Genomic DNA, 24,163 nt, shown 5'->3' on the forward strand with positions numbered 1-24,163 from the left:
ATGTTGTCGTGGTTGGTGCAGGTGTTGTGGTTGGAGAAGCGTTGGTTGTGGTTGGAGCCACTGAGGTTGTGGTTGGAGCAGCTGTTGTTGTAGTTGGAGCAGCTGTGGTTGTAGTTGTAGCTTCTGTGGTTGTGGTTGTAGCTGATGTGGTTGTGGTTGGAGCAACTGTTGTGGTCGGATCAGCTGTTGTTGTGGTTGGAGCAGTTGTAGTTGTAGCTGGAAAAACTGTGGTTGTAGTTAGAGCTGCTGTGGTTGTGGTCGCAGCCACTGTAGTTGTGGTTGGTGCCACTGTGGTTGTAGTTGGCATACCTGTAGTTGTGCTTGGAGCTGCTGTGGTCGTAGTTGGAGCAACAGTGGTTGTGGTTTGAGCCAATGTGGTTGTAGTTGGAGCAGCTGTGGTTGTGGTTGGAGATGCTGTTGTTGTTGTTGGAGGTACTGTAGTTGTGGTTGGAGATCCTGTTGTTGTGGTTGGAGAAGCTGTTGTGGTTGCAGAAGCTGTGGTTGTGGTTGGTGCCTCTGTGGTTGTAGTTGGCATAACTGTAGTTGTGCTTGGAGCTGCTGTGGTCGTAGTTGGAGCAACAGTGGTTGTGGTTTGAGCCAATGTGGTTGTAGTTGGAGCAGCTGTGGTTGTAGTTGTAGCTTCTGTGGTTGTGGTTGTAGCTGATGTGGTTGTGGTTGGAGCAACTGTTGTGGTCGGATCAGCTGTTGTTGTGGTTGGAGCAGTTGTAGTTGTAGCTGGAAAAACTGTGGTTGTAGTTAGAGCTGCTGTGGTTGTGGTCGCAGCCACTGTAGTTGTGGTTGGTGCCACTGTGGTTGTAGTTGGCATACCTGTAGTTGTGCTTGGAGCTGCTGTGGTCGTAGTTGGAGCAACAGTGGTTGTGGTTTGAGCCAATGTGGTTGTAGTTGGAGCAGCTGTGGTTGTGGTTGGAGATGCTGTTGTTGTTGTTGGAGGTACTGTAGTTGTGGTTGGAGATCCTGTTGTTGTGGTTGGAGAAGCTGTTGTGGTTGCAGAAGCTGTGGTTGTGGTTGGTGCCTCTGTGGTTGTAGTTGGCATAACTGTAGTTGTGCTTGGAGCTGCTGTGGTCGTAGTTGGAGCAACAGTGGTTGTGGTTTGAGCCAATGTGGTTGTAGTTGGAGCAGCTGTGGTTGTGGTTGGAGATGCTGTTGTGGTTTTAGCAGCTGTGGTTGTGGTGGGAGCCACTGTAGTTGTGGTTGGTGCCTCTGTTGTTGTGGTTGCAGCAGCTGTGGTTGTGGTTGCAGCCACTGTAGTTGTGGTCGGTGCCTCTGTTGTTGTGAATGGAGCAGTTGTGGTTGTGGTTGGAGTTACTGTAGTTGTGGTTGGAGCTTCTGTAGTTGTGGTTGGAGCAGTTGTGGTTGTGCTTGGAGCTGATGTGGTTGTGGTTGGAGAGGCTGTTGTCGTCGGAGCTACTGTAGTTGTGGTCGGACCTGCTGTGGTTGTGGTTGGAGGTACTGTAGTTGTGGTTGGAGCAGTTGTAGTTGTAGTTGGAAAAACTGTGGTTGTAGTGCCAGCCACTGTTGTTGAGGTTGGTGCCTCTGTTGTTGTGGTCAGAGCATTTGTGGTTGTGGTTGGAGCTGATGTGGTTGTGGTTGGAGAGGCTATTGTCATCGGAGCTACTGTTGTTGTGGTCGGAGCAACGGTTGTGGTCGGAGCTGCTGTAGTTGTGGTTTGAACTGATGTGGTTGTGGTTGGAGCTGCTGTTGTGGTTGGAGGTACTGTAGTTGTGGTTGGAGATTCTGTTGTTGTGGTTGGAGAAGCTGTTGTGGTTGCAGCAGCTGTGGTTGTGGTTGTAGCCAGAGTAGTTGTGTTTGGTGCCTCTGTTGTTGTGGTCTGAGCAGTTGTGGTTGTGGTTGGAGCTGCTGTGGTTGTGGTTGGAGATGCTGTTGTTGTCGAAGCTAGTGTTGTTGTGGTTGGAGCAACTGTTGTTGTGGTCAGAGCAGTTGTTGTTGTAGTTGGAGGTACTGTAGTTGTAGTTGGAGCAGATGTAGTTGTAGGTGGAGCAGCTGTGGTTGTGGTTGGAGCAGGTGTTGTTGTTGTAGTCACTGTGGTTGCAGTTGGAGCAGCTGTAGTTGTAGTTGGAGCCTCTGTGGTTGTAGTTGGAGCTGCTGTAGTTGTAGTTGGAGCAGCTGTGGTTGTGGTTGGAGATGCTGTTGTGGTTTTAGCAGCTGTGGTTGTGGTCGGAGCTGCTGTGGTTGTGGTCGGAACAGCTGTGGTGGTGGTTGGAGCCGCTGTGGTTGTAGTTGGAGCAGCTGTAGTTGTAGTTGGAGCCTCTGTGGTTGTAGTTGGAGCTGCTGTGGTTGTGGTTGGAGCAGCTGTGGTGGTGGTTGGAGCCGCTGTGGTTGTACGTGGAGCAGCTGTGGTTGTGGTTCGAGTTGCTGTGGTGGTGGTTGGAACCGCTGTGGTTGTGGTCGGAGCAGCTGTGGTTGTAGTTGGAGCAGCTGTGGTTGTGATCGAAGTCTCTGTGGTTGTAGTTCGAGGTGCTGTGGTTGTGGTTGGAGCTGCTGTGTTAGTAGTTGGAACAGCTGTGGTTGTGGTTGGAGCTTCTCTGGTTGTGGTTGGAGTTTTTGTTGTAGATGGAGCAGCAGTGGTTGTGGTTGGAGCCTCTGTGGTTGTAGTTGGAGCAGCTGTAGTTGTAGGTGGAGCAGCTTTGGTTGTGGTTGGAGCCACTGTGGATGTGGTAGGAGCCGCTGTGGTTGTGGTTGGAGCTTCTCTGGTTGTGGTTGGAGTTGATGTTGTTGTAGTTGGAGCAGCAGTGGTTGTGGTTGGAGCCTCTGTGGTTGTAGTTGGAGCACCTTTAGTTGTAGTTGGAGCTTCTGTGGTTGTAGTTGGAGCTGCTGTGGTTGTGGTTGGAGTTGCTGTGGTGGTGGTTGGAACCGCTGTGGTTGTGGTCGGAGCAGCTGTGGTTGTAGTTGGAGAAGCTGTAGTTGTAGGTGGAGCAGCTGTAGTTGTGGTTGGAGCAGGTGTTGTTGTTGTTGGAGTCCCTGTGGTTGTAGTTGGAGCAGCTGTAGTTGTAGTTGGAGCATCTGTCGTTGTAGTTGGAGCTGCTGTGGTTGTGGTTGGAGCAGCTGTGGTGGTGGTTGGAGCCGCTGTGGTTGTGGTCGGAGCTGCTGTGGTTGTAGTTGGTGCTGCTGTGGTTGTGGTTGGAGCAGCTGTGGTGGTGGTTGGAGCCGCTGTGGTTGTAGTTGGAGCAGCTGTGGTTGTGGTCGGAGCAGCTGTGGTTGTAGTTGGAGCAGCTGTAGTTGTAGGTGGAGCAGCTTTGGTTGTGGTTGGAGCCACTGTGGATGTGGTAGGAGTCGCTGTGGTTGTGGTTGGAGCAGTGGTGGTGGTGGTTGGAGTCTCTGTGGTTGTTGTCGGAGTCGCAGTGGTTGTAGACGGAGGTGCTGTGGTTGTGGTTGGAACAGCAGTGGATGTGGTAGGAGCCGCTGTGGTTGTGGTTGGAGCTTCTCTGGTTGTGGTTGGAGTTGATGTTGTCGTAGTTGGAGCAGCTGTGGTTGTAGTAGGAGCCGCTGTGGTTGTGGTTGGAACCTCTGTGGTTGTCGATGGAGCAGCTGTGGTGGTGGTTGGAGTCTCTGTAGTTGTTGTTGAAGTTGCTGTGGTTGTGGTTGGAGCAGCTGTCGTTGTGGTTGGAGCTTCTCTGGTTGTGGTTGGAGTTATTGTTGTAGTTGGAGCAGCGGTGGTTGTGGTGGGAGCCTCTGTAGTTGTAGTTGGAGCAGCTGTAGTTGTAGGTGGAGCAGCTTTGGTTGTGGTTGGAGCCACTGTGGATGTGATAGAAGCAGCTGTAGTTGTAGTTGGAGCCTCTGTGGTTGTAGATGGAGCAGCTGATGTTGTAGTTATAGGTACTGTAGTTGTAGTTGAAGCTGCTGTTGTTGTGGTTGGTGCCTCTGTTGAAGTGGTTGGAGCAACTGTGGTTGTGGTTGGAGCCGATTTGGTTGTAGTTGATCCAGCTGTTGTTGTGGTTGGAGGTGCAGTTGTTGTGGTTGGTGCCGCAGAGGTTGTTGTTGGAGAATCTGTGGTTGTCGTTGGAGAAGCTGTAGTTGTAGGTGGAGCAGCTGTAGTTGTGGTTGGAGCAGGTGTTGTTGTTGTTGGAGTCCCTGTGGTTGTAGTTGGAGCAGCTGTAGTTGTAGTTGGAGCCTCTGTGGTTGTAGTTGGAGCTGCTGTGGTTGTGGTTGGAGCAGCTGTGGTGGTGGTTGGAGCCGCTGTGGTTGTAGTTGGAGCAGCTGTGGTTGTGGTCGGAGCTGCTGTGGTTGTGGTCGCAACAGCTGTGGTGGTGGTTGCAGCCACTGTGGTTGTGGTTGGAGCTACTGTGGTTGTAGTTGGAGCAGCTGTGGTTGTGTTTGGACTCGCTGTTGTAGTAGTTGGAGGTGCTGTGGTTGTGGTTGTAGCCATTGTGGTTGAAATTGCAGTGGTTGTGCTTGGAGCTGCTGTGGTTGTGGTTGTAGCTGCTGTGGTTGTGGTTGGAGCAGCTGTAGTTGTAGTTGGAGCCTCTGTGGTTGTAGTTGGAGCTGCTGTGGTTGTGGTTGGAGCAGCTGTGGTGGTGGCTGGAGCCGCTGTGGTTGTAGTTGGAGCAGCTGTGGTTGTGGTCGGAGTAGCTGTGGTGGTGGTTGGAGCCTCTGTGGTTGTAGTTGGAGCAACTGTGGTTGTGGTTGGAGTCGCTGTGTTTGTAGTTGGAGGTTCAGTGGTTGTTGTTGGAGCTGCTGTGGTTGTAGTTGGAGCAGCTGTAGTTGTAGTTGGAGCGTCTGTGGTTGTAGTTGGAGCTGCTGTAGTTGTAGGTGGAGCAGCTGTGGTTGGTGTTGGAGCCGCTGTGGTTGTGGTCAGGGCAAATGTGGTTGTGGTCGGAGCTGCTGTGGTTGTGGTAGGAGTAGCTGTGGTTGTGGTTGGAACTGCTGTGTTTGTAGTAGGAGCAGCTGTGGTTGTAGTTAGAGCCGCTGTGGTTGTGGTCGGGGCAGCTGTGGTTGTGGTCGGAGCTGCTGTGGTTGTTGTTTGAGCCAATGTGGTTGTTGCACGACTAGCTGTGGTTGTGGTTGGAGCAGCTGTGGTGGTGGTTGGAGCCGCTGTGGTTGTAGTCGGAGCAGCTGTGGTTGTGGTTGGAGTTGCTGTTGTAGTAGTTGGAGGTGCTGTGGTTGTGGTTGGAGCCATTGTGGTTGTTGTAGTAGATTCTGTGGTTGTAGTTGGAGCAGCTGTGTTTGTGGTTGCAGTCGCTGTTGTAGTAGTTGGAGGTGCTGTGGTTGTGGTTGGAGCCATTGTGGTTGTGGTTGGAATTGCACTGGTTGTGGTTGGAGCCGCTACGGTTGTTGTAGTAGATTCTGTGGTTGTAGTTGGAGCAGCTCTGGTTGTCGTTGGAGCAGCTGTGGTTGTAGTTGGAGCAGCTGTGGTTGTGGTTGGAGCCATTGTGGTTGTGGTTGGAGCTGCTGTGGTTGTGGTTGGAGCAGCTGTGGTTGTGGTTGGAGCAGTTGTGGTTGTAGCTGGAGCAGCTGTAGTTGTTGTTGCTGCAACTGTTGTTGTGGTTGGAGCCGCTGTGGTTGTCGTTGGAGCAGCTGTGTTTGTGGTTGGAGTTCCTGTGGTGGTGGTTGGAGCTGCTGTGGTTGTAGTTGGAGCGGCTGTGGTGGTGGTTGGAACCGCTGTAGTTGTAGTCGGAGCAGCTGTGGTTGTGGTTGGAGCAGCTGTGGTTGTGGTTGGAGCCATTGTGGTTGTGGTTGGAATTGCAGTGGTTGTGGTTGGAGCCGCTGTGGTTGTTGTAGGAGATTCTGTGGTTGTAGTTGGAGCAGTTGTGGTTGTGGTTGGAGCCGCTGTGGTTGTTGTAGGAGATTCTGTGGTTGTAGTTGGAGCAGCTGTGGTTGTGGTTGCAGCAGCTGTGGTTGTGGTTGCAGCAGCTGTGGTTGTAGTTGGAGCCGCAGTGGTAAAGGTTGGAGCCACTGTGGTTGTGGTTGGAGTTATTGTTGTTGTAGTTGGAGCAGATGTGGTGGTGGCTGGAGCCTCTGTGGTTGTAGTTGGAGCAGCTGTAGATGTAGGTAGAGCAGCTGTGGTTGTGGTTGGAGCCACTGTGGTTGTGACAGGATTAGCTGTGGTTGTGGTTGGAGCCGCTGTGGTAGTAGTTGGAGGTTCTGTGGTTGTAGTTGGAGCAGCTGTGTTTGTGGTTGGAGCCATTGTGGTTGTGGTTGGAATTGCAGTTGTTGTGGTTGGAGCCGCTGTGGTTGTTGTAGGAGATTCTGTGGTTGTAGTTGGAGCAGCTCTGCTTGTCGTTGGAGCAGCTGTGGTTGTAGTTGGAGCAGTTGTGGTTGTGGTTGGAGCCATTGTGGTTGTGGTTGGAGCAGCTGTGGTTGTGGTTGGAGCAGCTGTGGTTGTGGTTGGAGCAGTTGTGGTTGTAGCTGGAGCAGCTGTGGTTTTGGTTGGAGCCATTGTGGTTGTGGTTGGAATTGCAGTGGTTGTGGTTGGAGCCGCTGTGGTTGTTGTAGGAGATTCTGTGGTTGTAGTTGCAGCAGCTCTGGTTGTCGTTGGAGCAGCTGTGGTTGTAGTTGGAGCAGCTGTGGTTGTGGTTGGAGCCATTGTGGTTGTGGTTGGAGCAGCTGTGGTTGTGGTTGGAGTTGCTGTGGTGGTGGTTGGAACCGCTCTGGTTGTGGTTGGAGGTTCTCTGGTTGTGGTTGAAGCTGTTGTTGTAGTTGAAGCAGAGGTGGTGGTGGCTGGAGCCTCTGTGGTTGTAGTTGGAGCAGCTGTGGTGGTGGTTCGAGCCGCTGTGGTTGTAGTTGGAGGTTCTGTGGTTGTGGTTGGAGCTTCTGTGGTTGTAGTTGGAGCGGCTGTGGTGGTGGTTGGAACCGCTGTGGTTGTAGTCGGAGCAGCTGTGGTTGTAGTTGGAGCAGCTGTGGTTGTGGTTGGAGCCATTGTGGTTGTGGTTGGAATTGCAGTGGTTGTGGTTGGAGCCGCTGTGGTTGTTGTAGGAGATTCTGTGGTTGTAGTTGGAGCAGCTGTGGTTGTGGTTGGAGCCACTGTGGTTGTTGTAGGAGATATTGTGGTTGTAGTTGGAGCAGCTGTAGTTGTAGGTGGAGCAGCTGTGGTTGTGGTTGGAGTCGCTGTGTTTGTCGTTGGAGCCACTGTGTATGTGGTAGGAGTAGCTGTGGTTGTGGTTGGAGCAGCGGTGGTGGTGGTTGGAGCCTCTGTGGTTGTAGTTGGAGCAGCTGTAGTTGTAGGTGGAGCAGCTGTGGTTGTGGTTGGAGCCACTGTGTATGTGGTAGGAGTAACTGTGGTTGTGGTTGGAGCAGCGGTGGTGGTGGTTGGAGCCTCTGTGGTTGTAGTTGGAGCAGCTGTAGTTGTAGGTGGAGCAGCTGTGGTTGTGGTTGGAGCCACTGTGTATGTGGTAGGAGTAACTGTGGTTGTGGTTGGAGCAGCGGTGGTGGTGGTTTGAGCCTCTGTGGTTGTAGTTGGAGCAGCTGTGGTTGTGGTTGTAGCTGCTGTGGTTGTAGTTGGACCAGCTGTGGTGGTTGGAACTGCTGTGGTTGTAGTCGGAGCAGCTGTGGTTGTAGTTAGAGTAGCTGTGGTTGTGGTTGGAGTCGCTGTGGTTGTAGTTCGAGGTTCTGTGGTTGTTGTTGGAGCTTCTGTGGTTGTAGTTGGAGCGGCTGTGGTGGTGGTTGGAACCGCTGTGGTTGTAGTCGGAGCAGCTGTGGTTGTAGTTGGAGCAGCTGTGGTTGTGGTTGGAGCCATTGTGGTTGTGGTTGGAATTGCAGTGGTTGTGGTTGGAGCCGCTGTGGTTGTTGTAGGAGATTCTGTGGTTGTAGTTGGAGCAGCTGTGGTTGTGGTTGGAGCCGCTGTGGTTGTTGTAGGAGATTCTGTGGTTGTAGTTGGAGCAGCTATGGTTGTGGTTGCAGCAGATGTGGCTGTGGTTGCAGCAGCTGTGGTTGTAGTTGGAGCCGCTGTGGTAAAGGTTGGAGCCACTGTGGTTGTGGTTGGAGTTATTGTTGTTGTAGTTGGAGCAGAGGTGGTGGTGGCTGGAGCCTCTGTGGTTGTAGTTGGAGCAGCTGTAGATGTAGGTGGAGCAGCTGTGGTTGTGGTTGGAGCCACTGTGGTTGTGGTTGGAGCCACTGTGGTTGTGGTTGGAATTGCAGTGGTTGTGGTTGGAGCCGCTGTGGTTGTTGTAGGAGATTCTGTGGTTGTAGTTGGAGCAGCTGTGGTTGTGGTTGGAGCAGCTGTGGTTGTAGTTGGAGCAGCTGTGGTTGTCGTTGGAGCCATTGTGGTTGTGGTTGGAATTGCAGTGGTTGTGGTTGGAGCCGCTGTGGTTGTTGTAGGAGATTCTGTGGTTGTAGCTGGAGCAGCTGTAGTTGTTGTTGGAGTTTCTGTGGTTGTAGTTGCAGCTGCTGTGGTTGTAGTTGGAGCCGCTGTGGTTGTCGTTGGAGCAGCTGTGGTTGTGGTTGGAGTTGCTGTGGTGGTGGTTGGAACCGCTGTGGTTGTGGTTGGAGCAGCTGTGGTTGTAGTTGGAGAAGCTGTGGTTGTGATCGGAGTCGCTGTGGTTGTAGTTGGTGGTGCTGTGGTTGTGGTTGGAGCTGCTGTGTTTGTAGTTGTAACAGCTGTGGTTGTGGTTGAAGCTTCTCTGGTTGTGGTTGAAGCTGTTGTTGTAGTTGAAGCAGAGGTGGTGGTGGCTGGAGCCTCTGTGGTTGTAGTTGGAGCAGCTGTGGTTGTGGCAGGACTAGCTGTGGTTGTGGTTAGAGCAGCTGTGGTGGTGGTTAGAGCCGCTGTGGTTGTAGTTGGAGGTTCTGTGGTTGTGGTTGGAGCTTCTGTGGTTGTAGTTGGAGCGGCTGTGGTGGTGGTTGGAACCGCTGTGGTTGTAGTCGGAGCAGCTGTGGTTGTAGTTGGAGCAGCTGTGGTTGTCGTTGGAGCCATTGTGGTTGTGGTTGGAATTGCAGTGGTTGTGGTTGGAGCCGCTGTGGTTGTTGTAGGAGATTCTGTGGTTGTAGTTGGAGCAGCTGTAGTTGTAGGTGGAGCAGCTGTGGTTGTCGTTGGAGCAGCTGTGGTTGTGGTTAGAGCAGCTGTGGTGGTGGTTAGAGCAGCTGTAGTTGTAGGTGGAGCAGCTGTGGTTGTGGTTGGAGCCACTGTGTATGTGGTAGGAGTAACTGTGGTTGTGGTTGGAGCAGCGGTGGTGGTGGTTGGAGCCTCTGTGGTTGTAGTTGGAGCAGCTGTGGTTGTGGTTGGAGTTGCTGTGGTTGTAGTTGGAGGTTCTGTCGTTGTGGTTGGAGCTGCTGTGGTTGTGGTTGGAGCCGCTGTGGTTGTTGTAGGAGATTCTGTGGTTGTAGTTGGAGCAGCTGTAGTTGTAGGTGGAGCAGCTGTGGTTGTGGTTGGAGCCACTGTGTATGTGGTAGGAGTAACTGTGGTTGTGGTTGGAGCAGCGGTGGTGGTGGTTGGAGCCTCTGTGGTTGTAGTTGGAGCAGCTGTGGTTGTGGTTGGAGTTGCTGTGGTTGTAGTTGGAGGTTCTGTCGTTGTGGTTGGAGCTGCTGTGGTTGTGGTTGGAGCCGCTGTGGTTGTTGTAGGAGATTCTGTGGTTGTAGTTGGAGCAGCTGTAGTTGTAGGTGGAGCAGCTGTGGTTGTGGTTGGAGCCACTGTGTATGTGGTAGGAGTAACTGTGGTTGTGGTTGGAGCAGCGGTGGTGGTGGTTGGAGCCTCTGTGGTTGTAGTTGGAGCAGCTGTGGTTGTGGTTGGAGTTGCTGTGGTTGTAGTTGGAGGTTCTGTCGTTGTGGTTGGAGCTGCTGTGGTTGTGGTTGGAGCCGCTGTGGTTGTTGTAGGAGATTCTGTGGTTGTAGTTGGAGCAGCTGTAGTTGTAGGTGGAGCAGCTGTGGTTGTGGTTGGAGCCACTGTGTATGTGGTAGGAGTAACTGTGGTTGTGGTTGGAGCAGCGGTGGTGGTGGTTGGAGCCTCTGTGGTTGTAGTTGGAGCAGCTGTGGTTGTGGTTGGAGTTGCTGTGGTTGTAGTTGGAAGTGCTGTGGTTGTGGTTGGAGCCATTGTGGTTGTGTTTGGAATTGCAGTGGTTGTGGTTGGAGCCGCTGTGGTTGTTGTAGTAGATTCTGTGGTTGTAGTTGGAGCAGCTGTGGTTGTGGTTGGAGCAGCTGTGGTTGTAGCTGGAGCAGCTGTGGTTGTAGCTGGAGCAGCTGTAGTTGTTGTTGGAGTTGCTGTGGTTGTGGTTGGAGCAGCTGTGGTTGTAGTTGGAGCCGCTGTGGTTGTGGTTGGAGCCTCTGTGGTTGTCGTTGGAGCAGCTGTGGTTGTAGTTGGAGCTGCTGTGATTGTGGTTGGAGCCGTCGTGGTTGTAGTTGGAGCAGCAGTGCCTGTGGTTTGTGCTGTAATATTTATTGTATTTACCAAATGTGCACAGCTTAGAAGAACTAAAAAAGAATTCCGTTCTTCTAAGCTGTTCTCAAAATACTCTCAATTTTCTTAAATTAGTTTATTCCTCTTACCTGGGTCACTAATAGCAACCGTATCTGCTACTACGTTGAATTCCGTGATGGTTGACGCCTCATTAACCAAAATGTCTTTAATTAGTGTATCATTAGGAGAAGATGATGACTGAAATTCAAGATCCACAGAGTTGATAATTGATCCAGCCCTGCAAATGTATTAGCATAATTAGTTATTGTCTACAAGTGCCTTCCTACAAAGTTTATAATTTCTTGAGCAAACTACAAAGAAATTACCTGAATCTCATGGCTCCAGTTTTTTGGAATGAGGGGAAAGCTCTTCTGAAAAGTGGGTCGAGCTGCGTGGAGAAAATAAGAATGTTAAGTGTACAATTTTAAAAAATTTATTTTTCTGGATATCACTAGATATAAACATTATTACAATTAATATTTTTTGTTGTATTGATTAGAAAGAAATTCTACATACTCCATTAAATGAAAAAAAAAATGAAAGTATATGGTGTGATGTTGGAGGAAAATTAAGACTTTCTAGGTAAGCAATACATTTTATAATATTTATAAGATACATATATATGTTTTTATTTTGAATAAAAGTTAACTCCCACGTTCAAGTTGAGGAGAAACACAAAATATTTATATTCATATAAAAACATAGTAGTTCATAAAGCAGAATTCATTTTTATAAAAATTACAATGGAAAGTGTTATGTGAATAATAACTGTAAACATACTCGATTCATTATATGTCCAGAGCGTGTTTGGAATCCTGATGATGATGGGTCTCCCAAATCAGAGGTGAATACTTCATTAGACTTAAAAGTCAATTGTCTTATTAATGCTGGAGCTGCTATAGTTGTGGTTGGAGCAGCTGTTGTGGTTGGAGCTGGTGTGGTTGTGGTTGGTGCCGCTGTGGTTGTGCTTGGAGCTTCTGTGGTTTTTGTTGGGGTCGCTGTGGTTGTAGTTGGAGGTGCTGTGGTTGTAGTTGGAACAGCAGTGGTTGTGGTTGGAACTTCTGTGGTTGTGGTTGGAGTTGTTGTTGTTGTAGTTGGAGCAGCGGTGGTTGTGGTTGGAGCCTCTGTGGTTGTAGTTGGAGCAGCTTTGGTTGTGGTTGGAGCCACTGTGGATGTGATAGGAGTCGCTGTGGTTGTGGTTGGAGCAGCGGTGGTGGTGGTTGGAGCCTCTGTGGTTGTAGTTGGAGCAGCTGTGGTTGTGGTTGGAGTCGCTGTGGTTGTAGTTAGAGATTCTGTGGTTGTTGTTGGAGCTGCTGTGGTTGTAGTCGGAGCAGCTGTGGTTGTAGTCGGAGCAGCTGTGGTTGTAGTTAGAGCAGCTGTGGTTGTAGTCGGAGTTGCTGTGGTTGTGGTTGGAGCTGCTGTGTTTGTAGTTGGAACAGCTGTGGTTGTGGTTGGAGTTGCTGTGGTGGTGGTTGGAGCCTCTGTGTTTGTAGTTGGAGCAGCTGTAGTTGTAGGTGGAGCAGCTGTGGTTGTGGTTGGAGACACTGTGGATGTGGTTGGAGCAGCAGTGGTGGTGGTTGGAGCCTCTGTGGTTGTAGTTGGAGCAGCTGTGGTTTTTGTTGGGGTCGCTGTGGTTGTAGTTGGAGGTGCTGTGGTTGTAGTTGGAACAGCAGTGGTTGTGGTTGGAACTTCTGTGGTTGTGGTTGGAGTTGTTGTTGTTGTAGTTGGAGCAGCGGTGGTTGTGGTTGGAGCCTCTGTGGTTGTAGTTGGAGCAGCTTTGGTTGTGGTTGGAGCCACTGTGGATGTGATAGGAGTCGCTGTGGTTGTGGTTGGAGCAGCGGTGGTGGTGGTTGGAGCCTCTGTGGTTGTAGTTGGAGCAGCTGTGGTTGTGGTTGGAGTCGCTGTGGTTGTAGTTAGAGATTCTGTGGTTGTTGTTGGAGCTGCTGTGGTTGTAGTCGGAGCAGCTGTGGTTGTAGTCGGAGCAGCTGTGGTTGTAGTTAGAGCAGCTGTGGTTGTAGTCGGAGTTGCTGTGGTTGTGGTTGGAGCTGCTGTGTTTGTAGTTGGAACAGCTGTGGTTGTGGTTGGAGTTGCTGTGGTGGTGGTTGGAGCCTCTGTGGTTGTAGTTGGAGCAGCTGTAGTTGTAGGTGGAGCAGCTGTGGTTGTGGTTGGAGACACTGTGGATGTGGTTGGAGCAGCAGTGGTGGTGGTTGGAGCCTCTGTGGTTGTAGTTGGAGCAGCTGTGGTTTTTGTTGGGGTCGCTGTGGTTGTAGTTGGAGGTTCTGTGGTTGTGGTTGGAGCTGCTGTGATTGTAGTTGGAGCGGCTGTGGTGGTGGTAGGAACCGCTGTGGTTGTAGTCAGAGCAGCTGTGGTTGTAGTTGGAGCAGCTGTGGTTTTTGTTGGGGTCGCTGTGGTTGTAGTTGGAGCAGCTGTGGTTGTAGTTGGAGCAGCTGTGGTTGTGCTCGGGGCAGCTGTGGTTGTGGTCTGAGCTACTGTGGTTGTAGTTGGAGCAGCTATGGTTGTGGTTGGAGTCGCTGTTGTAGTAGTTGGTGGTGCTGTGTTTGTGGTTGGAGCCATTGTGGTAGTGGTTGGAATTGCAGTGGTTGTGGTTGGAGCCGCTGTGGTTGTTGTAGTAGATTCTGTGGTTGAAGTTGGAGCAGCTGTGGTTGTGGTTGGAGCAGCCGTGGTTGTCGTTGGGGCAGCTGTGGTTGGAGCTGGAGCAGCTGTAGTTGTTGTTGGAGTTGCTGTGGTTGTGGTTGGAGCAGCTGTGGTTGTAGTTGGAGCCTCTGTGGTTGTGGTTGGAGCCTCTGTGGTTGTCGTTGGAGCAGCTGTGGTTGTAGCTGGAGAAGCTGTGGTTGTAGTTGGAGAAGCTGTGGTTGTAGTTGGAGCTACTGTGGTTGTGGTTGGGGCAGCTGTGGTTGTGGTCTGAGCTACTGTGGTTGTAGTTGGAGCAGCTGTGGTTGTGGTTGGAGTCGCTGTTGTAGTAGTTGGAGGTGCTGTGGTTGTGGTTGGGGCAGCTGTGGTTGTGGTCTGAGCTACTGTGGTTGTAGTTGGAGCCATTGTGGTTGTGGTTGGAATTGCAGTGGTTGTGGTTGGAGCCACTGTGGTTGTTGTAGTAGATTCTGTGGTTGTAGTTGGAAAAGCTGTGGTTGTGGTTGGATTAGCTGTGGTTGTCGTTGGAGTAGCTGTGGTTGTAGCTGGAGCAGCTGTAGTTGTTGTTGGATTTGCTGTGGTTGTGGTTGGAGCAGCTGTGGTTGTAGTTGGAGCCGCTGTGGTTGTGGTTGGAGCCTCTGTGGTTGTAGCTGGAGCAGCTGTGGTTTTTGTTGTGGTCGCTGTGGTTGTAGTTGGAGGTTCTGTGGTTGTGGTTGGAGCTGCTGTGATTGTAGTTGGAGGGGCTGTGGTGGTTGTAGGAACCACTGTGGTTGTAGTCAGAGCAGCTGTGGTTGTAGTTGGAGCAGCTGTGGTTGTGGTTGGAGCTTCTTTGGTTGTGGTTGCAGTTGTTGTTGTTGTCGTTGGAGCAGCTGTGGTTGTCGTTGGAGCAGCTGTGGTTGTAGCTGGAGCAGCTGTAGTTGTTGTTGGAGTTGCTGTGGTTGTGGTTGGAGCAGCTGTGGTTGTAGTTGGAGCCACTGTTGTTGTGGTTGGAGCCTCTGTGGTTGTCGTTGGAGCAGCTGTGTTTGTAGCTGGAGAAGCTGTGGTTGTAGTTGGAGAAGCTGTGGTTGTAGTTGGAGCAGCTGTGGTTGTAGTTGGAGTCGCTGTTGTAGTAGTTGGAGGTGCTGTGGTTGTGGTTGGGGCAGCTGTGGTTGTGGTCTGAGCTACTGTGGTTGTAGTTGGAGCCTTTGTGGTTGTGGTTGGAATTGCAGTGGTTGTGGTTGGAGCCACTGTGGTTGTTGTAGTAGATTCTGTGGTTGTAGTTGGAGCAGCTGTGGTTGTGGTTGGATTAGCTGTGGTTGTCGTTGGAGTAGCTGTGGTTGTAGCTGGAGCAGCTGTAGTTGTTGTTGGATTTGCTGTGGTTGTGGTTGGAGCAGCTGTGGTTGTAGTTGGAGCCGCTGTGGTTGTGGTTGGAGCCTCTGTGGTTGTAGCTGGAGCAGCTGTGGTTTTTGTTGGGGTCGCTGTGGTTGTAGTTGGAGGTTCTGTGGTTGTAGTCAGAGCAGCTGTGGTTGTAGTTGGAGCAGCTGTGGTTGTGGTTGGAGCTTCTTTGGTTGTGGTTGCAGTTGTTGTTGTTGTCCTTGGAGCAGCTGTGGCTGTAGCTGGAGAAGCTGTAGTTGTAGGTGGAGCAGCTGTGGTTGTTGTTGGAGCCGCTGTGGTTGTGCTCGGGGCAGCTGTGGTTGTGGTCTGAGCTACTGTGGTTGTAGTTGGAGCAGCTATGGTTGTGGTTGGAGTCGCTGTTGTAGTAGTTGGTGGTGCTGTGTTTGTGGTTGGAGCCATTGTGGTTGTTGTAGTAGATTCTGTGGTTGAAGTTGGAGCAGCTGTGGTTGTGGTTGGAGCAGCTGTGGTTGTCATTGGAGCAGCTGTGGTTGTAGCTGGAGCAGCTGTACTTGTTGTTGGAGTTGCTGTGGTTGTGGTTGGAGCAGCTGTGGTTGTAGTTGGAGCCGCTGTGGTTGTGGTTGGAGCAGCTGTGGTCGTAGCTGGAGAGGCTGTGGTTGTAGTTGGAGAAGCTGTTTTTGTAGTTGGAGCAGCTGTGGTTGTGGTCGGAGCCGCTGTTGTTGTGGTTGGAGTTGTTGTTGTTGTAGTTGGAGCAGCGGTGGTTGTGGCTGGAGCAGCTGTGGTTGTGGTTGGCACAGCTGTAGTTGTAGTTGGAGAAGCTGTGATTGTGGTTGGAGCCGCTGTTGTTGTGGTTGGAGCATCTGTAGTTGTGGTTGGAGCAACTGTGATTGTGGTTGGAGCAGCTGTTGTCGTGGTTGGAGCAGCTGTAATCTTGGTTGGAGCAGCTGTAGTTGTGGTTGGAGAAGGTGTGGTTGTTGTTGGTGCTGCTGTGGTTGTGGTTGGAGGAGCTGTGTTTGTGGTTGGAGCCGCTGTGGTTGTGATTGGAGTAGCTGTGGTTGTGGCTGGAGCAGCTGTTGTTGTTGGAGCAGCTGTGGTTGTAGTTGGAGATGCTGTAGTTGTAGTCGGAGCAGCTGTGGTTGTGGTTGGAGCCGCTGTGGTTGTAGTTGGAGGAACTGTGGTTGTGGTTGGAGCCGCTGTGGTTGTTGTTGGAGCCACTGTTGTTGTAGTTGGAGGAACTGTGGTTGTGGTTGGAGCCCCTGTGGCTGTAGTTGGAACAGCTGTGGTTGTGGTTGGAGCAGCAGTGGTTGTGGATGGAGCAACTGTTGTGGTTGGAGCCGCTGTTTTTGTGGTTGGAGCTTCTGTGGTTGTGGTTGGAGCAGCTGATGTTGTGGTTGGGGCTTCTGTGGCTGTGGTTGGAGATGCTGTAGTTGTAGTTGTAGTTTCTGTGGTTTTGGTTGGAGCCTCTGTCTTTGTAGTTGGAGCAGCTGTGGTTGTGGTTGGAGCTATTGTGGTTGTGGTTGGAGCTGCTGTGGTTGTGGTTGGAGCAGCTGAGGTTGTGGTTGGGGCTTCTGTGGCTGTGGTTGGAGATGCTGTAGTTGTAGTTGTAGTTTCTGTGGTTTTGGTTGGAGCCTCTGTAGTTGTCGTTGGAGCAGCTGTCGTGGTGTCAGTTACTGTAATATTTGTTGCAGTTAGTATGCAGTTCAGAGGAACAACATTTTTTAATTTTGTTTCTAAAATTTGTTCAAAATTATACTAAAGTTTTCCTCTTAATTAAAGTTTGATTGATGTTTTCTACAAACATTCAAGTGATGTAACTCAATTCCATTATACTTTTTCAATGTTCATTAACATTTCTGTCAGTGTTTCATTTTTCATTTGTTGCGCAAATATTTGATTTTCTTGAATGTATCATTTTGTCTTACCTGTGTTGCTGACAGAAACGGTCGCAGGATCTATGTGAAATTCTGCCATTACTGAAGGCTGGTTAACCAACGTCTCTGAGACAAGTGTATCATTAGGAGTAGAAGATGACTCAAATTCAAGGTCCACAGAGTTGATGATTGAGCCCGCTCTGGAAAAGTGTAGTATAGTTAGTTAAAGTCTACAAATCTCTTAAGATGATGTTCACGATTTGTTGTGCAAACTACAAAGAAATTACCTGAATGCCACAGCTCCAGTCTTTTGGAATGAAGGGAACACATTTCTGAAAAGTGGGTCAAGCTACATGAAAAAAAGAGAAGGAATTTAATTGTATAGTTTTTGAAAATGTATTTCTCAGAATGCCGTTACTAAAAACATTAGTTCAGTGAATACATTTGGTATTTATTGGTTCAGGTAGAAAATCTAAAGTCTGAATTCTGAGTTTAAAGTCAAAAATTCTGAGATTAATGTCAAAATTCTGAGTTTAATCAAATTCTGACTCAGAATTTGTTTTTTTCTTTTCGGTGGACCTAATCCTCTTCCGTATATTTAAACCCACATTCTAGGTAAGCAGGACTTACAATATAAGGAGTATAAGATTCCTTTGTATATTCTTAGGTTAGAGGAAAATTTATTTCACATTTTTATGCAGAAGAGACACAAAATATCCTTCATAGGCATACAATAGGATTTTAATTTATAATTTTTTTTTTTTTTTATGGAAATTGTTATGGGAGTAAGAAGGGTAAACATACACTATTCCTTATGTGTCCAGAACGTGTTTGGAATGCTGATGTTGATGGGTCTGCCAAATCTGTGGTGAATACTTCATCAGATTTAAAAATCAGCAGCCTTATTAATGCTGGAGGTGCAGTGGTTGTGGTTGGAGAATTTGTTGTTGTGGTTGGAGCAGCAGTAATTGTGGTTGTAGCTGCTGTTGTTGTGGTTGCAGACGCTGTGGTTGTGGTTGGAGCCACTGTGCTTGTGGTTGGACCCTCTGTAGTTGTGGTTGGAGCCTCTGTAGTTGTGGTTGGAGCCTCTGTAGTTGTGGTTGGAGCCTCTGTAGTTGTGGTTGGGGCCACTGTGGTTGTGGTTGGAGCAGCTGTAGTCGTGGTTGGAGCAGCTGTTGTCATGGTTGGAGCTGTTGTGGTGGTGGTTGGAGCAGCTGTAGTCGTGGTTGGAGCAGCTGTTGTCGTGGTTGGAGCTGTTGTGGTTGGAGCTATTGTGGTTGTCGTTGAAGCTGCTGTTGTCGTGGTTGGAGCTGTTGTGGTTGGAGCTGTTGTGGTTGTCGTTGAAGCCGCTGTTGTTGTGGTTGGAGCAGCTGTCGTGGTTGGAGCAACTCTGATTGTGGTTGGAGCAGCTGTTGTCGTCGTTGGAGCAGCTGTTGTCGTGGTTGGAGTAGCTGTTGTCGTGGTTGGAGGTGCTGTTGTTGTGGTTGGGGCTGCTGTGGTTGTGGTTGGAGCTGTTGTGGTTGTCGTTGAAGCCACTGTTGTTGTGGTTGGAGCAGCTGTTGTTGTGGTTGGAGCTGCTGTGGTTGTGGTTGGGGCTGTTGTGGTTGTGGTTGGAGCTGTTGTGGTTGTGGTTGGAGCCGCTGTTGTTGTGGTGGGAGCTAATGTTGTGGTTTGAGCAACTGTGGTTGTGGTTGGAGCCGCTGTTGTTGTGGTTGAAGCAACTGTGATTGTGGTTGGAGCTGCTGTGGTTGTGGTTGTAGCAGCTGTTGTTGTGGTTGGAGTCGCTGTTGTTGTGGTTGGAGCAGCTGTTGTTGTGGATGGAGCTGTTATGGTTGTGGTTGGAACCGCTGTTGTTGTGGTTTGGGCTGCCGTGGATGTGGTTGGAGCAGCTGCTGTCGTGGTTGAAGCAGCTGTGATTGTGGTTGTGGTCGCTGTTGTTGTGGTTGGAGCAGCTGTTGTGGTTTGAGCAGCTGTGGTTGTGGTTGTAGCTGCTGTTGTGGTTGGAGCAGCTGTGGTTGTGGTTGGAACTGCTGTTGTTGTTGTTGGAGCAGATGTTGTGGTTGGAGAAGATGTTGTGGTTTGAGCAGCTGTGGTTGTGGTTGTAGCTGCTGTTGTGGTTGAAGCAGCAATTGTTGTGGTAGGAGGTGCTGTGGTTGTGGTTGGAGCAGCTCTGGTTGCGGGTGTAGCAACTGTTGTTGTGGTTGGAGCTCCCGTGTTTGTGGTTGGAGCTGCTGTGGTTGTGGTTGGAGCTGCCATGGTTGTGGTTGTAGCTTTTGTGGTTGTCATTGAAGCCGTTGTTGTGGTTGGAGCAACTGTGATTGTGGTTTGAGCATCTGTTGTCGTGGTTGGAGCAGCTGTTGTCGTGGTTGGAGCAGATGTTGTTGTGGTTGGAGGTGCTGTGGTTGTGGTTGTGGTTGGAGCCGCTGTTGTAGTCGTTGGAGCAGCTTTTGTTGTGGTTGGAGCTGTTGTGGTTGTGGTCATAGCCGCTGTTGTTGTGGTTGGAGTAGCTGTTGTTGTGGTTGGAGGTGCTGTGGTTGTAGTTGGAGCAGCTGTTGTTGTGGTTGGAGCTGTTGTGGTTGGAGCTCCTGTTGTTGTGGTTGGAGCAGCTGGGGTTGTAGTTGGAGTAGCTGTTGTTGTGGTTGGAGCATCTGTGGTTGTGGTTGGAGGTGCTGTGGTTGTAGTTGGAGCAGCTGTTGTTGTGGTTGGAGCTGTTGTGGTTGAGGTAAGAGCCGCTGTTGTTGTGGTTGGAGCAGCTGTTGTGGCTGGAGCAGCTGTTGTTGTGGTTGGAGCTCCTGTTGTTGTGGTTGGAGCAGCTGTGGTTGTGGTTGGAGCAGCTGTTGTTGTGGTTGGAGCATCTGTGGTTGTGGTTGGAGGTGCTGTTGTTGTGGTTGTGGTTGGAGCAGCTGTGGTTGTGGTTGGAGCTGCCGTGGTTGTGGTTGGAGCAGCTGTTGTTGTGGTTGAAGCAGCGCTTCTTGTGGTTGAAACAGCTGTTGTTGTGGTTGGAGCAGCTGTGGTTGTGGTTGTGGTTATAGCCGCTGTTGTTGTGGCTGGAGCAGCTGTTGTTGTGGTTGTAGCCGCTGTTGTTGTGGTTGGAGCAGCTGTGGTTGTGGTTGTGGTTATAGCCGCTGTTGTTGTGGCTGGAGCAGCTGTTGTTGTGGTTGGAGCTCCTGTTGTTGTGGTTGTAGCCGCTGTTGTTGTGGCTGGAGCAGCTGTTGTTGTCGTTGGAGCTCCTGTTGTTGTGGTTGGAGCAGCTGTGGTTGTGGTTGGAGCAGCTGTTGTTGTGGTTGTAGCAGCTGTGGTTGTGGTTGGAGCAGCTGTTGTTGTGGTTGGAGCAGCTGTTGTTGTGGTTGAAGCTCCTGTTGTTGTGGTTGGAGCAGCTGTGGTTGTGGTTCCAGCAGCTGTTGTTGTGGTTGGAGCATCTGTGGTTGTGGTTGGAGCAGCTGTTGTGGTTCCAGCAGCTGCTGTTGTGGTTGGAGCTCCTGTTGTTGTGGTTGGAGCAGCTGTGGTTGTGGTTGGAGCATCTGTTGTTGTGGTTGGAGCAGCTGTGGTTGTGGTTGGAGCATCTGTTGTTGTGGTTGGAGCAGCTGTGGTTGTGGTTGGAGCAGCTGTTGTTGTGGTTGGAGCAGCTGTTGTTGTGGTTGAAGCAGCTGTTGTTGTGGTTCCAGCAGCTGTGGTTGTGGTTACAGCCGCTGTTGTTGTGGTCGGAGTAGCTGTTGTTGTGGTTGGAGCTGCTGTGGTTGTGGTTGGAGCTCCTGTTGTTGTGGTTGGAACATCTGTGGTTGTGGTTGGAGCAGCTGTTGTTGTGGTTGGAGCTTTTGTGGTTGTGGTTGGAGCAGCTGTTGTTGTGGTTGAAGCAGCTGTTGTTGTGGCTGGAGCAGCTGCTGTTGTGGTTGGAGCTCCTGTTGTTGTGGTTGGAGCAGCTGTGGTTCTGGTTGGAGCAGCTGTTGTTGTGGTTGGAGCTCCTGTTGTTGTGGTTGGAACAGCTGTTGTTGTGGTTATATCCGCTGTTGTTGTGGCTGGAGCTCCTGTTGTTGTGGTTGGAGCAGCTGTTGTTGTGTTTGGAGCATCTGTGGTTGTGGTTGGAGCTGCTGTGGTTGTGGTTGGAGCAGCTGTTGTTGTGTTTGGAGCATCTGTGGTCGTGGTTGGAGCTGCTGTGGTTGTGGTTGGAGCTCCTGTTGTTGTGGTTGGAGCAGCTGTGGTTGTGGTTGGAGCAGCTGTTGTTGTGGTTGGAGCATCTGTTGTTGTGGTTGGAGCAGCTGTAGTTGTGGTTGGAGCAGCTGTTGTTGTGGTTGGAGCAGATGTTGTTGTGGTTGGAGCTGTTGTGGTTGTGGTAGGAGCCGCTGTTGTTGTGGTTGGAGTAGCTGTTGTTGTGGTTGGAGCTGTTGTGGTTGGAACCGCTGTTGTTGTGGTTGGAGCATCTGTTGTGGTTGGAGCTGCCGTGGTTGTGGTTGGAGCAGCTGTTGTTGTGGTTGGAGATGTTGTGGTTGGAGCTCCTGTTGTTGTGGTTGGAGCAGCTGGGGTTGTAGTTGGAGTAGCTGTTGTTGTGGTTGGAGCATCTGTGGTTGTGGTTGGAGGTGCTGTGGTTGTAGTTGGAGCAGCTGTTGTTGTGGTTGGAGCTGTTGTGGTTGAGGTAAGAGCCGCTGTTGTTGTGGTTGGAGCAGCTGTTGTTGTGGCTGGAGCAGCTGTTGTTGTGGTTGGAGCTCCTGTTGTTGTGGTTGGAGCAGCTGTGGTTGTGGTTGGAGCAGCTGTTGTTGTGGTTGGAGCATCTGTGGTTGTGGTTGGAGGTGCTGTTGTTGTGGTTGTGGTTGGAGCAGCTGTGGTTGTGGTTGGAGCTGCCGTGGTTGTGGTTGGAGCAGCTGTTGTTGTGGTTGAAGCAGCGCTTCTTGTGGTTGAAGCAGCTGTTGTTGTGGTTGGAGCAGCTGTGGTTGTGGTTGTGGTTATAGCCGCTGTTGTTGTGGCTGGAGCAGCTGTTGTTGTGGTTGTAGCCGCTGTTGTTGTGGTTGGAGCAGCTGTTGTTGTGGTTGGAGCTCCTGTTGTTGTGGTTGTAGCCGCTGTTGTGGTTGGAGCAGCTGTTGTTGTGGTTGTGGTTATAGCCGCTGTTGTTGTGGCTGGAGCAGCTGTTGTTGTGGTTGGAGCTCCTGTTGTTGTGGTTGGAGCAGCTGTGGTTGTGGTTGGAGCAGCTGTTGTTGTGGTTGGAGCAGCTGTGGTTGTGGTTGGAGCAGCTGTTGTTGTGGTTGGAGCAGCTGTTGTTGTGGTTGAAGCTCCTCTTGTTGTGGTTGGAGCAGCTGTGGTTGTGGTTCCAGCAGCTGTTGTTGTGGTTGGAGCATCTGTGGTTGTGGTTGGAGCAGCTGTTGTCGTGGTTGGAGCAGCTGTGGTTGTGGTTGGGGCAGCTGTTGTTGTGGTTGGAGCAGCTGTTGTTGTGGTTGGAGCAGCTGTTGTTGTGGTTCCAGCAGCTGCTGTTGTGGTTGGAGCTCCTGTTGTTGTGGTTGGAGCAGCTGTGGTTGTGGTTGGAGCATCTGTTGTTGTGGTTGAAGCAGCTGTTGTTGTGGTTCCAGCAGCTGTTGTTGTGGTTGGAGCAGCTGTTGTTGTGGTTGGAGCAGCTGTTGTTGTGGTTGGAGCAGCTGTTGTTGTGGTTGAAGCAGCTGTTGTTGTGGTTCCAGCAGCTGTTGTTGTGGTTGGAGCAGCTGTTGTGGTTGAAGCAGCTGTTGTTGTGGTTGGAGCAGCTGTGGTTGTGGTTACAGCCGCTGTTGTTGTGGTCGGAGTAGCTGTTGTTGTGGTTGGAGCTGCTGTGGTTGTGGTTGGAGGTGCTGTGGTTGTGGTTGGAGCAGCTGTTGTTGTGGTTGGAGCTTTTGTGGTTGTGGTTGGAGCAGCTGTTGTTGTGGTTGAAGCAGCTGTTGTTGTGGCTGGAGCAGCTGCTGTTGTGGTTGGAGCTCCTGTTGTTGTGGTTGGAGCAGCTGTGGTTCTGGTTGGAGCAGCTGTTGTTGTGGTTGGAGCTCCTGTTGTTGTGGTTGGAGCAGCTGTTGTTGTGTTTGGAGCATCTGTGGTTGTGGTTGGAGCTGCTGTGGTTGTGGTTGGAGCAGCTGTTGTTGTGTTTGGAGCATCTGTGGTTGTGGTTGGAGCTGCTGTGGTTGTGGTTGGAGCAGCTGTTGTTGTGGTTGGAGCAGATGTTGTTGTGGTTGGAGCTGTTGTGGTTGTGGTAGGAGCCGCTGTTGTTGTGGTTGGAGTAGCTGTTGTTGTGGTTGGAGCTGTTGTGGTTGGAACCGCTGTTGTTGTGGTTGGAGCATCTGTTGTGGTTGGAGCTGCCGTGGTTGTGGTTGGAGCAGCTGTTGTCGTGGTTGGAGCAGATGTTGTTGTGGTTGGAGCTGTTGTGGTTGTGGTAGGAGCCGCTGTTGTTTTGGTTGGAGCAGCTGTTGTTGTGGTTGGAGCTGTTGTGGTTGTGGTTGGAACCGCTGTTGTTGTGGTTGGAGCAGCTGTTGTGCTTGGAGCAGCTGTGGTTGTGGTTTCAGCTGCTTTTGTTGTGGTTAGTCCAGCTGTTGTGGATGTAGCAACTGTAGTGGTTGTTTTTGCATCAGCTGTACTTGATGGTGCTGTGGTTGTTGTTGGAGTTGCTGTTGTTTTGGATTTGGCTTCTGTGGTTGTTGTGCCACCAACTGTTGTTGTTACATAGAGTGTGGTTGCAGTTGCAGTTGGAACAGCTGTAGTTTGTACTGGAATAGCTCTGGTAGTTTCTGGAACAACTACAGTTGTTGGGGGAGGTTCTGTAGTTGTGTCTGACGTTGTTGTGGTAACAACTGCTGTTGTTGTGTCTGGAGTGCCTCTCGTTGTTGCCACTTTGTTTGTTGTTGAATAAGCACTTGTGATGGTTGTAGGATTTGTAGTTGTCTGTGCAGCCATCATCTTCTGAGCTGTTTATTTTTTAGAGTGGAAACATTTTAAATAATCAATATTTACATCATATGCTGTTGTATTTAGGCACTGGATTTATAACATCAAACTTACTTGTTAGTATTAGTAGCAGTGGTAACACTTTTTCAGGACCCATGCTTTTTCAATCTTAATGCTGTAATTGTAAGCAAAACAAACAACTTATTCAAACATTAGTGAATCAGAGAAATAATTCATCAATACTTAATGTCATTTAACATAGAGACATTTTGAAATGTGGATATCACAAGGAAATGTGGATGTCCACATTTCATTGTGGACATCAAATATATATACAGTACAGACGAAAAGTTGAGATTGACGATACATATATATATATATATATATATATATATATATATATATATATATATATATATATATATATATATATATATATATATATACAGTACGGACCAAAAGTTTGGACACACCTTCCCATTTAATTCAGTGAGAAAGTGTGTCCAAACTTTTGGTCTGTACTGTATATATACTGTATATATATACAGTATACAGTATTTATATATAGCCGTTCTATAGTAAATTATAAAATTCTCGTTGCACTACAGGCAGACAGGGGAAAATAAGCAGCTTCAATTTGTCGCTCCTTTCTGAGTCAGCCAGTTGTGCCATCGCTTCTAGAAATAGAAACAACGTCAAGCTGCTGGTACAGCCTTCGGTTCACTCTCGAATCCACAGATTACCTCTGTGCCCTCTGCGCTCAGCTGTTTCTGCCAGAGGCTTACTGTGCATATTTACTTGTGGAAGTTATCATTATACCAGGTCTGAATCTGGTGGTTAATGCTTGGATACTGGTAACATTAATGACTGCACTGTTTCAAAGTTTGCTCTAGCTTGACACGGATACCAGTTTCCTCCTCACCGCTGCATCTTAAAAATAGGTATGATTGAAATGTAGAGATTGCTGTAAACCCTCAGCTGTGAGAGGAAAGTTCAAAACTAGCTCAAATCTACACGTCTAACACCCAGAAGCCTAATATATTAATAATTTGATTCAGAGCCTCAT

General features: G+C 50.0%; 1 protein-coding gene and 1 long non-coding RNA gene across 2 annotated transcripts; both read right to left on the bottom strand.

Annotated features, from left to right (window-relative positions):
- Positions 1 to 421: 421 nt before the first annotated feature.
- On the bottom strand, positions 422 to 22,500 carry LOC111611081 (mucin-2-like; the record flags this gene model as incomplete). Its single annotated transcript, XM_023346707.1, has 14 exons — positions 422 to 735; positions 829 to 1,024; positions 1,982 to 2,620; positions 2,822 to 3,514; positions 3,860 to 4,713; positions 5,114 to 5,238; positions 5,306 to 5,322; positions 6,623 to 7,603; positions 11,891 to 12,352; positions 13,835 to 14,323; positions 17,455 to 18,143; positions 18,262 to 18,382; positions 18,526 to 19,341; positions 22,027 to 22,500. Coding segments are annotated over 14 exons (6,870 nt in total), but the record flags the coding sequence as incomplete, so codon positions are not given.
- LOC111611254 lies at positions 10,507 to 11,233 on the bottom strand. Its single transcript, XR_002753960.1, has 3 exons — positions 11,141 to 11,233; positions 10,687 to 10,748; positions 10,507 to 10,598 (listed from the first exon to the last, which is right to left on the bottom strand). It is a non-coding gene; the product is annotated as an uncharacterized LOC111611254 (long non-coding RNA).
- Positions 22,501 to 24,163: the final 1,663 nt, after the last annotated feature.

The sequence above is a fragment of the Xiphophorus maculatus genome, chromosome 14 (genome assembly GCF_002775205.1).
Source record: "Xiphophorus maculatus strain JP 163 A chromosome 14, X_maculatus-5.0-male, whole genome shotgun sequence".
Lineage (NCBI taxonomy): Eukaryota > Metazoa > Chordata > Actinopteri > Cyprinodontiformes > Poeciliidae > Xiphophorus > Xiphophorus maculatus.